Source organism: Rhagoletis zephyria, unplaced genomic scaffold (assembly GCF_001687245.7).
Source record: "Rhagoletis zephyria isolate East Lansing unplaced genomic scaffold, Rhagoletis_zephyria_1.1 Rzeph_scaffold_02320, whole genome shotgun sequence".
NCBI classification, from domain to species: domain Eukaryota; kingdom Metazoa; phylum Arthropoda; class Insecta; order Diptera; family Tephritidae; genus Rhagoletis; species Rhagoletis zephyria.
In genome coordinates, this window is record NW_016159404.1 from 26923 (window position 1) to 38723 (window position 11801).

At 35.6% G+C, this 11801-nt stretch overlaps 2 protein-coding genes across 5 annotated transcripts in view; one reads left to right on the forward strand and one right to left on the reverse strand.

The window, feature by feature from the left end:
* Rab4 (RAS oncogene family member Rab4) overlaps window positions 1-11801 on the forward strand; it is a 60709-nt gene that overhangs the window by 22903 nt on the left and 26005 nt on the right. The window lies entirely within an intron of this gene.
* LOC108366576 (endoribonuclease Dicer) lies at window positions 1916-7572 on the reverse strand. 4 transcript variants are annotated; one of them, XM_017621015.1, is made up of 6 exons: window positions 7162-7571; window positions 6932-7089; window positions 6403-6580; window positions 6039-6349; window positions 5263-5956; window positions 1916-1987 (listed from the first exon to the last, which is right to left on the reverse strand). In XM_017621015.1, the coding sequence occupies exons 1-6, from the start codon at window positions 7183-7185 to the stop codon at window positions 1931-1933; spliced, it is 1422 nt and encodes a 473-aa protein (XP_017476504.1). In that variant the 5' UTR covers window positions 7186-7571; the 3' UTR covers window positions 1916-1930. The 4 variants fall into 4 exon arrangements, with proteins under 4 accessions (XP_017476504.1, XP_017476505.1, XP_017476506.1 ...); XM_017621016.1 differs by having other exon boundaries at window positions 1973-2023; XM_017621017.1 differs by lacking the exon at window positions 1916-1987 and adding an exon at window positions 4395-4479.

The window sequence follows — 11801 nt, forward strand, 5'->3', positions numbered from 1 at the left end:
TTTTTTTTTCAAATACCAACACATCTTAATTCAGCTTTGAATGATGTTCGTTCATCCTACCTTTCTTTTTCATCCTTGGAATGAGTTTATTAGCAAAGAAATAAAAAGGGTGAGAGCATACCTTTCCAATGATACCTCACAAGTAGAGCTGGATAACTATTGATGGTCGTGACCATATTTTTATGTACATTTTTTAAGCTTAATTCGTTTTGTCATTTGAGGGGATTTTTTAAAAAACATCTTTAAGAAACTATTTTTATTCATGAAAAACTCCATTTTTGGAGGTACTGTCAAATCGGTCCAGGTCACGTAAAAATTACTTTTTTGCTTAAATCTACCTCTGTTTATTTTTGACTCTGTCACATGAAAGCAAATGAACCGGTGAGGGCACGCTGGTTACAGACGCACTTGACCAAAATAACTCCGAACGCGCTCGTTGGGTTGCGCGACAGCCTTCAAGTAAAAATAACGGTTTTCCACGTTGCGATCCATTTTTTTTTTTGGACAACAGAATATTTTAGAGATTAAATTTTGCATATGTGGTTTTTTTCTGTATGAAAAAGTGGTGGAGAAACCTATTATTTTTGTATTTTTACCAACAATTTTATAAACATTTACCCCATGGTACAATAATTACAGGTATTGTCTTCCCAGAGAGCGCATATTCCGATCTGCCTTATTTAAAAAATATCATTGTTGCCTGCACTAAAACGTTTACTGCTAGGGAAAAGGGATATTTCCATACCCCATATACCATATATGAAGGGGTTACAATCAAAAGGATCTAAGTACGTCTGATATTGTTTTAAGATAATTAACGTTAAAGTTGATTACTTATTGTAAATTCTGGGTAAGTTCATTTGAAAAGATTCTTGCCCAAATGAATGCATTAACTAATTGAAGAAATGTTTACTCTTTGTCACCAAATAAATACTATATTTAACTATACAAATATGGGTACAACTTATATTTTCAAAAAATGTCACTTAGACCCTTATGATTCTAACCCCTTCATATGTTGACGCATTTTTTAAACAAACCATCTTGTAGAGAACTTATTTAATTTGCAAAAGCCGGAAAAAAAACATTTGCTTGTAAATAAATTCAAAATTTGTATGGCTCACTTAATTTCAAACGTTTTTTCTTTTGTTTTGAAAAATTATAAAAAATTAAATTGAGCGAAAACAAAAAGCAAAGCCAAATAAAGTAAAAGAATCAACGAAAGCGTTTCTTAACCCAAAAAACTAGCAGCTCTCTCTCGTTCTTACGCTCTTCTTTCTTTGGCTCTCCTGCTAATTTCTGCTAGTAAAATTTTTACTAGCAGAAACTAGCAGCTGTCCAAATGGATAAACAAAAATTCGCGCCAAATATTTTCAGTAGTCAAATACACCGATCAGCTGATTACTTGCTAGTTTCTACTAGTTTTGCGTTTCTTTACTTTTTCGTTATTTCGCTCTCTGTGAGCGTAATTCTTTAAATTTTCTCATTCTTCTTCTTCCTGATAATTATCTGCTAGAAAAGAAAAGAAACAAAGCCAACATTGAACTGTGTCAAAATGAAAATAAGGGAGCACGAATTTCGATGTGAAGCAAAAGGACAAAAAAAAACACTTGTCGATATATGAGAAATTTTTTTTTGTAAAATCAAAGTTAAGACATTTGTTGGCATTGTCAATAGCTATGAACAAATACCATTGTACAAGGCGAATTTATATAAGGTGGTGTTACTAGCTTTGCTGATTTTGTGTGTGTTTCGCCGCACGGCTTCTGATAACAAATTTAAAAATTTTGTTTGAATTTCTACACACACTCTTACAGATTTTGACAGTTTATGCCGCCAAAGCAAAAACAAAATACATGGAAATGTTTGTTTTTGTACTCCTGCTATCACCTGTAGGGCGTCTGAGATAGAACGATGTTGGAAATTTTTCTCAGATAGGGCGTTTTCGAATTGGCTGCCGAGATAAGTCGATCTTCCTCTCAGCCATCTAGATGCAGTGGTATAAATGTTCTAGATAAATATTCTACAACAATATTCGTTAGTTGCGAATTTCTTTAAAATGATGTGAAATGCTGAAGTAACTGTTTTCAAATTCCAGTAGGCTCATAGTGAGTAATCTGCCGACTTTTGAATAAAGCAGGATTTTCGAAGAAAATGAGAATATTATAGCCAACATAGACGGTGCGTCTGACTCGCGAGTCAACTGTGTACGTGTTGACTCGCCTTTCGACTACACGCAGTTAAGTCATCCAGAGTCATACAAGAGTCATGTCGGTGTAACTAACACACATTTATTTTTACTAACACATCCAAACCGTTCACGAGCCAGACGCACAGTGAATGCCGCATATTAAAGTAACGATATGTATGTAAGTATGATTTTATATACGTATGTTATGCACTTGAATCAAGAATGATCGAATTGGAAGAACTATATACATAGCTCATATTAAAGCAAATAAAATTTAATAAAAGCAATCGGAAATTTAATCCTGAGTATACAGTAATCATCAAATTTGATTTCCATGCTTTCGTCAAAGAATGATTGTTTTCCAGCATGAAGCACTTTTGGTAGATATCGACATATGTACATATGCACTTGAGTTGTAATATTATGTTACCGGCCAAACCCAATCTTAGGACAAATTAGTTTTGCCTAGGCTAAACTCGATAAGGGGCCACAGTATTTTTGCGCAGAAAACCTTTCTGCGTAGGCTGCCTTCGGCCGCACTTTAAAAAAATTTGCCTCATCAGTACAACTCCAAGTACATAGTCCAAAATATTGTTGCGTCAACTTATTTTCACATTAGACGGATATATTGAAACTAGGTAGAACTAGTTTGGCCGGTAACATAAGGTCCATTCTTTTGCAGCCGAGCTACAAAAGAAGAACACTCGCTTAAATGACGAAATACACGCAAAGCAACAACACAAACTTTATTATATTTTAAATAAGTATATATATTACGCAAATACCTCGCATAATTACTAATTTCTATTGTTTTTTGTGTCTAAATCACGTTGAACTAATCACATGTTTCTTTCCAGCTACCAGGGGTTGCTTAAGTAGCTAAAAGGAAATTTTACCCGAGTTGAGCGTTCTTNGCCAGGGGTTGGTTAAGTAGCTAAAACGAAATTTTACCCGAGTTGAGCGTTCTTTTGTCGCTCGCTTACAAAAAAATGCAGCATTATATCGTCGGCTTAGAGTGTAAACCTGCTAAATCCGTTTTTTGGCAAAATTGACCTTTTGATGCGGTTCCAAGGAGTAGGCGATTCCGCAGTTGGCAAGCAAAAAAAATACGTCAATATAAAAATATAATTGTCAAAAATTGTTTGATGAGTAAAGCAGCTAAGTACAATCAGTTCAAATTCAACTGCTAAATCCAACATATTGTGCTTCTGTCGCTCGATTATTGTTCAATCCTAGAGTATTTCTTTATACGTTTAAGCCAAGGTAATAGCCAGCGAATAAGCTTTAATTTTTTATATATAAAGGAAATTATTGTTACATGTGGAACGAAACAGAAGGAAGATTAAATGCAGAAGAGTTTTCCAGCGTGTGGGTAGATTTAATAGAAAAAAATGTAGTACCAAATAATAGTTCCGGTGAACCAATTACAGTAATTTTTTATAGCGGCGAATGCACATATCAAAACCGAAACAGTATTATGGCTAATGCTTTGTTATCCACAGCTATAAATAACAATATCATTTTTGAGCAAAAGTTTCTTGAAGTAGGCGATACCCAAATGGAAGCTGATTGTATCCATTCCACTATCGAACGAGCACTTAAGAAAAGAGATATCAATGTTCCTGCAGAATACATTGAAGTATGTAGATCAGTTAGAAAAAATCCAAAACCATATCACGTAACTTATCTTAGTTACACGTTCTTTAAAAGCTTTAACACAGTTCAATACTTTAATAGCATTCGTCCCGGTCGCGGCAAAGATGCTGCTAAAGTAACTGATATACGAGCCCTACGGTATACACCAAGTGGCGACATACATTTCAAACTAAGATTCTCCAACGAATGGGAAGTAATACCGCAAAGAAAATCCCCAGTAGCTGTTTCCTTGCCGTTTTCTCACCTTCCGAATTTATACGAGAGTAGGCGTACGATTGCTCGCAGAAAGTATGAGATCTCCAGTATTTCAAACGATTACTTCCTGAAGATTACCACGCCTACTATAACAATTTACCTCATGATTGAATAATATGTAGTCTTTGTACTATTAATTCGAGAGAGGAATACTTCACGTATAGTTACTAATATATGTTTTAAAACTGCCTATTTTTGTTGCAATAAACGGAAGAATAAATCTGTAATATTTATATATATATATAATTGTTTTTATCTATGGAATACTATTTTAATTAAAATTTAAATTAAGCTCGTAATCACTGGATTCTAATTCTGGATTAGGGCCATAGAACGTCGCGCGATTAACAAACTATATGTAGGATTTGCCCCTTAGACTAAGAGTTAAAGATATATTTAGTTTTTTTTCTCTACAGTAAAATATGTTTTTTGGTCGTTAGCAGGTTTACACTCTAAGGCGACGATATAACTGCATCAATTTGTGTGGGTTATTACTAAATCCATTGTAATCAGATTTCTCGTAAAATCTACGAAAATGCTGCCCCTAAATCGGTATGGTAACGAGCGCAAAATGTACTTATATTTTATACGATTGCAGCAATTGCTATTCAGTGATAGCACTTACAATGCATCCAATAAGAGACCCTTGTATTTGAAGGTATGTAATAGGTGAAAGTATATATCGTCACCTGAAATGCAAAAGACGTAACAAACTTCATCGCTGAAATTCAAAAAGGCGTAACTAATAAAAAATTCAAAACTCAGTTTTCATTGATATGATGGATTTCATCGAATTACAACTCCCACATCATTTATTGAAAAAATTATTGACACTGGCTTATTTGAAAAATTGCCTTTAAAATTTTAGTATAAGGCAGCCGAATGTCAGAAAATAAAGCGAGTNATAAAATAAAAATCTTAGTCGCGACCATGGAATTATACCAGGTGAAGTAATTAGAGCGAGAAGACGAGATTTTGACACTGGCTTATTTGAAAAATTACCTTTAAAATTTTAGTATAAGGCAGCCGAATGTCAGAAAATAAAGCGAGTTTTTGGTCACGACTTTTTCTATTTCAGTTACGATGATGTTACGTATGTATTTTTGCATTTCAGGTGACTTATGTTTAGCAAATTATCTTTTGTATTATGAAACACTTACCGATTTGTTCCATTTCTGGTCAAGAATACTCTCTATACTTGGCATTATCGAGTTCCGCCCCACCATGAATTGTGGACGTAGGGTTTCCGCCAGCCCTGGTTTTTGTTCAATATACTTTTTTAAAACATAATATACACACTTGGCCGTGTACCGTCGCTCTACGAATATTAAGCATCGAATGCCGGTCGGATCTTTATTCTCGAAAAGATCGCTCAATAAACCAAGAAGTGTACGCATTTTAGGTGTAGCAAAATTCAATATAATATCAGTGGTGTGGCAAGCACTATCTGGATCTGAATCCTCTTCTTTTAACTCCATTATTAGCATATGTCGTATTTTTTCGCATACACTTATGGTGTAACGGTAAAGATTTCGCAATGCAATTGTTTCAGCCTGCCGTTTTTTTACTTCAAATTCGATTATCGGAGACATAATAGCAATTGCCGAAGCATATAAGCCAAACTCATTTGTTTGATATAAAAAATCATTTAGCAGATTTTTTAAAAAATTCTTTTTGTTGGGTTCGCGCAATGTCCCCAAATTTTTTGTTTGCTTTGCTGGTATTACTCCTAAATTCCATGCATCTACAACAACAAAACATTCGGCAATGATACTTTTGATAGTGTCATGCAATTTAAAATTGTGCGCTTGACTTGAATACGTTACTAGTTTTTCTGTTGGTTTCGTCGAATACCTACATAAAAGCATATACATATATTCATATGTAATCGATAATATAAAATTAATATTCGAAAAGGCCAATGTAAAGAACTTACACCATCACGTTTCTATATTCTTCTATAGAACTAACTGTAACAATATTGCCACGAAACGTAGCCTCCAGATTCTCAAGTTCTTCGCGAATTTTAGCTAATTTGTTACCCTTCAGCAAAACGCCTGTCAAACCAATCACTCTTGGCAATTTAGATTTATCAGCGATATCACGAAAGTGACGCATAAACTCGTGCATTGGATGGCTTTTTGTTGCATGATGGCACTCATCGATTACCACCACACTTAAATCAGTAATTTTAATATAATTTTGCGAAACTATATCTAGGAAAATTTGTGCGGTTCCCACGAGAATCTGCGTATTGAATATGGTTTTAGTGCAATATTTAAAAAATATTTGCAGCTTACTTGATTTACTCTAATTTCCTCATCCCATTTTTTACGAGACCAACTATCGACGTCACGCTCTCCCACATAGAATCCGATTGCTAAATTGGTGCAACGTTTCAGTTCAATAGCCTGTTGGCGAGCTAATTCTACAGTGTTGCACATGAAAATTGCACGTTTTCCACCATTTTCAATTGTTCTAATTGTTTGATCAGAAATATATGTTTCTTAGTATAATATAAGAACTATACATCGGCGTTTAAAGTACAAAACCGCGTATCGTGATTCTGCAAAACCGCGTAACTGACATTGGCTGCCAAAAATTGGATTTGCTCACACAAGCTCTTGGATCAATCCTTATCCATTCGTCCTGAAACATACTAGGCAGATATGCGATTACTTTATAAAAAAGTGTTTTTACACTCTACAAAATTATTTCTACAACTTCACATACGCGATTTTGCATTTTGTTGATATGCGGTTTTGCATTTTAAACGACGATATGCATATTCATATGTAAGTATAAACATATCCATATTTAAACACTCACTCTTGCATTTGATGGGAAAAACGCTTCAGTGCCATTATCGCCACGTAAGTTTTGCCGGCGCCGGTAGGTAGGTATATTATCGCATTCCTATGCATGACATAGTCCAGGAGCTCCAACTGATAACGACGAGGCTCCATTTCTGCCTTTGATATGGTTTTCTAGAAGAATTTCATCATTGAATCGGGTTTAGTTATAAATATACACAGTTCATGATTGATAATGCGACTTACACTTTCAGTAGGACTCGGAGTCATCTTATTTTCGAGTTTTGGTTTTTAAGAATTTTATTATTTTACTATTGAAGAATTATGTATTATGAATGAGCAGTCACTAAAAATGAATAAAACACTTGTATGGCAACTGATAGCCTACTCTGCGATTGTGAAATCGAGCTGCTGATATACAAACATGAAATGATTACGTGGCCCCAGCAAGGACCAGTTCTTTGTTATGTTTTCGGGAGACGGGAAGCGCACAGTTCGCAAGAAATTGGGTGATTTCCCCTTTAAAGTTTCCAATTACTAGTAGGGTGCAAAAATATCGAAGATACTATCGATATATCGATGGTTTGTCTTTTAAAAAAATACTATCGATGTTTTAAGACTATCGATACTATCGGCTGTAATGCAAGACCAATAAGAATACTGTCTCTCTTGGCGGCACCAATGGCTGCACATAATAAATAATGAATAACAAGTCTATTCTGCACGTTACCGATGATTTTGTAACTTATTACCAAAAAATGTTACCAGTTCTTGTCACCGCGATTCTAGGTACGTTGGTAATGCAGTTAAAATATTCAGCTATGTAGAATTGTGCAAACTCTGGCACGGGGGGCATCACGGGGCAATACTTTGTTACCAGCTTATGAGATGGAAACAAAAATTACCGGTTACAAGAGTACACAGAATGCGAAAAGGGTTTAAAAATTGAGCGAAGTAAAGCGAAGAGCTAGCATCGAGCAAGGTCCACATAGAACTTTCGCGTTGGCTTTGGCGTTGGCGTTGGTTTGACAGAACGCACGTTGAAAGTATGCTTGCTACAATGAACGCTTGGCAGCGAATCCTTGGGCCACTAAATTAACATATTAACGACAGATAAATTAATATTTCATATCAATAATTGCATTAAAAACGATATTTCTTGCCCGCACTTGATTAAAAAGGAAAAATATTTCACATAATTTTATTTATTCGCAACAGCTGACGAGCGAACGCACGCGAAAAGTTGAGAGTTGGCCATCTTTTCGCTTTGTGTTGGCGTGAGCGTTGTCGAATTTTGGCTATGTGGACGGCTGCATTTGAATTCATGTATTCATAGTCAGCTGTTGAAGCGACGCCAACGCCAACGCAACGCCAAAGTTCTATGTGGACGGGCCTTTAGCTTTTCACTATACGCTTTCGCATTGAAACATATGCGTTTGAAATCGACGCTTTGCTCAATGCTCTTTGCTCGCCGTTCCACTATGTTCTTACCCTAATATTACGTTCAAATTGGCCCCATTTCACTTGTTAAATGAACAAGAGCTTTTTGGAAAACACAATCGTCCACATTGAACATTTGGAGTTAACTTTGACGGTTGTTTGATTACCAATAAAAATTCGAAAAAGAATTATTCAAAATCAAGTTTTTGTGTTTCAATTTGTTTTGTGCGAATGTCAGCTTCATGATATTAACGCATACGGATTACTTAGAGAGTTCAAAATGTTTAGTTCCTATGCATTATTTATCTCTGCGTACGATGAGACCTCATGGGAAAAAACTATTTACCACCTTTGCCTCATTTTTGGCTGGCAGACATGCATACAATTTTGATAGTTTTTTAATTTTTAATAGTTTTCAGAATATAAATTTTTTGAACGTTGGCGTGTCAAATCAAAACTTTTGGGTCTTTCTGATTGGCCGGAGCAGAAAGCTTTCCGATACAACTCTGCGCTGAACTGGTTTTCAAACGAGTCAAATGATTTAACTGGTTCAATTTTCCAACAACAATTGCATGCGATTTAACTTGTTTATGAACATGTTTTGTTCATTTAACTGGTTTAAGCTACAGAGTGGAAGATTTGAACGCAAATGAATTTCATTTTGAAAGCCGTTAGGAGGAGGGGAAGAACAGAGCTTATCCTTTCATAGCAAATCGAATTTGAAACAACATACGCACCTCTTTTTAAAACGTTGGTAAAAACGAGTGCAATAATAAAATCATCTTTTTTATGTAACTTCACGTTTTATGTATGTATGTATGTATGTAAATACTTCTATTAAATTTATATACAAAGAATAAATTGTATTCAGTGCATTTCCCAGTCTTATTTATAGATAATGAAAACAAAAACGCCTGTGCTTCCTCTTTGAAACCCTCGCGCAGTATTCGTTTTTTGAGCCAATATGTCGTATTGCAAGTATTACCGCTCTCGAAAACACAGAAATCGAGAAAATTCGATAACTTTTACAATCATGCACAGTATATTTTACTTAATTTTTTTTTTTAAATTTTATTATTTAAACCCACGAAAATAACAATCGAAACGTTCACCGTCAACAAATTTACAACTTAGAAAAACGGAACTACGATCGAAATGTAGAATAGATATAACGTAAATTTCGAAGATTGATCGAAAGGAAACGGAACACAGAATACCAAAGTTGCCAAACGGAGAAAATTTCGATTCAAGTCTAAATGCAGAATAGGGCTGAATAACGATTATTTGTTATGGAAAAAATAAAACTCATAATGGCTCAAAAGTATCGATGCCAAAATTACTTGGTATCGAACGAACAGTATCGAGTATGTACTTGTATCGTTTCATTCCTAACTATCGATAGTTATCTAGCTCTAGGGTCTACACAAGGCGTTTTCAATAATAAGGCCGGTGTTATGCAGAAATTTTGTTTGGCAAACTGCGTGCAATTGTTGTTGCAGCAAACTCGGAGAGAGCGAGTTTGGCGACTCTCACAGCAAACTAATTTTGTTTGGTCAAACTGCAGCAAATTCGGTGTTGTCATATACAAAAATTTTAAATTTTGCGCGTTATGTACATCTGAAATTCTCATTTCGTGTTGGCAATAGCCAAGAAAACCATAATGAACGTGCAACCCTGTGCCAAACNTCGATATCATAAAAATATATTTATTGTGCGCGTTATGTACATCTGAAATTTTCATTTCGTGTTGGCAATAGCCATGAAAACCATAATGAACGTGCAACCCTGTGCCAAACTCGACATAACCACCGCCGAGCAAACTAAGCAGCCGCCATTTAATTTGGCAAACAAAAGTTTGCCTGCATAACACTGACCTAAGGTGGTATCGGTACGCCAATAACAAAATGTACATGTATTCTGTTTTTGCTTTTGCAGCGCTGACTGTCAAAAATTTCATAACGAAGGATGTGAGAGAACAGAAAACAATGAACAATCAACTGCTCCAACCAATCAACAGCAGCCATTTGACATATGAAGCCGTGAGGCGAAGAAAAATAAAAGGGTGCTGCTATCACCTGTTAAATACGCCTTGGGTCTACATTTTTATACACATATACGGGGCCTTCATGAACCAATAATACAGACTGCATTTCTTTATTCATTCTGAACGTTTGGAATACATTTTTTTGTTTACTTATTCTTTAGAACGTTCCTGATGATATGTTAACGTATGTGAAATGGGATTATTCGGAAAGTATAAAGAAACGCAGCCACAAGATCACCTAATCAAAGAAGCAAGAAAAGGGTATATTTCTGAAAGTTTTTGACATCTGCCTAGAAAAAAAAAAAAACTAAGAAAACGATTATATTGGCATTTATTATAAAATATAACCGAACAAACTGATCAAAAGGTGCCCATAAAATATGGTTTTCGTGATAGAAAGTTTTTTACAACCGCATAGCAACCCACTTTCATGCCTTTAGGCAACCCAAACATACGCACATTCTAGTTTCAATCACACAGCACTTAATTTTACTGTAGAAAAACTAACCAGTTAGCGACAAGTTTCGGATCGATATCGCACTTGTTGGCGTAAAAATATTTCATATCATACGTCAACAAAACCGTAAGAGTTTCTCTGCATTATGGCCTCGAACCGACATATATACATCTTTCATTTGAATCAGCATTAAAAGCTTTACATTCGGGTTTTGAAAGGCGAGTCTCCCCTGAACCGTTTTCCCATATTTTTGGTCTATATGCGCTTTTATTCGAAACCTAAATGTTTCGGTACCGAGTATCGGAAGTACTGGATACTTTTTAAATCTGTACCGAGTATCGATCAATACTTAAAATTATTGACTGAGCACATCACTAATACGGGAACTTATCTGATGAGTCAGCTGCTGCAAACTTGTTTATTTCAGTGACCTCAGTTATCATTTACGATATTCCAAACAATAAAAGGGGTTGCCTTTCCAGTTAAATAGTAGAACTCCACAGCAGGCTTTCAGAGCGTTCCGTGCTCGAAAAACATGTTAAGAGTTCTGCTCTTAAGGTGTTCCCGGTTTGATCCGTTTTTGGGGGAATTTTAGATTTTACCATTCTATTTCAGTTTGGCTAACTAATAGAAATAGCAAAAGGAGCCAAATTGCTATTCATCAACGTATGCTAACATATATTTCACCCACCATAAAGGCCCGTTTACATACAACTTTGGCGTTGCGTTGGCGTCGCTTCGACAGCTGACTATGAATACATGCATTTATATGAAAGTCTCCACATAACCAAAGATGGCCATTTTTCAACTTTTCGCGTGCGTCGTTCGTCACCTGTTCCAAATAATCAAAACTATGTGAAATAGGTTGGGGGCTCTGTGATGTAGTGGTAAGCAGTGCGCGCTTCCACTACGCAACGCCTGGGTTCAAGCCCTGGTCAAAGCAAC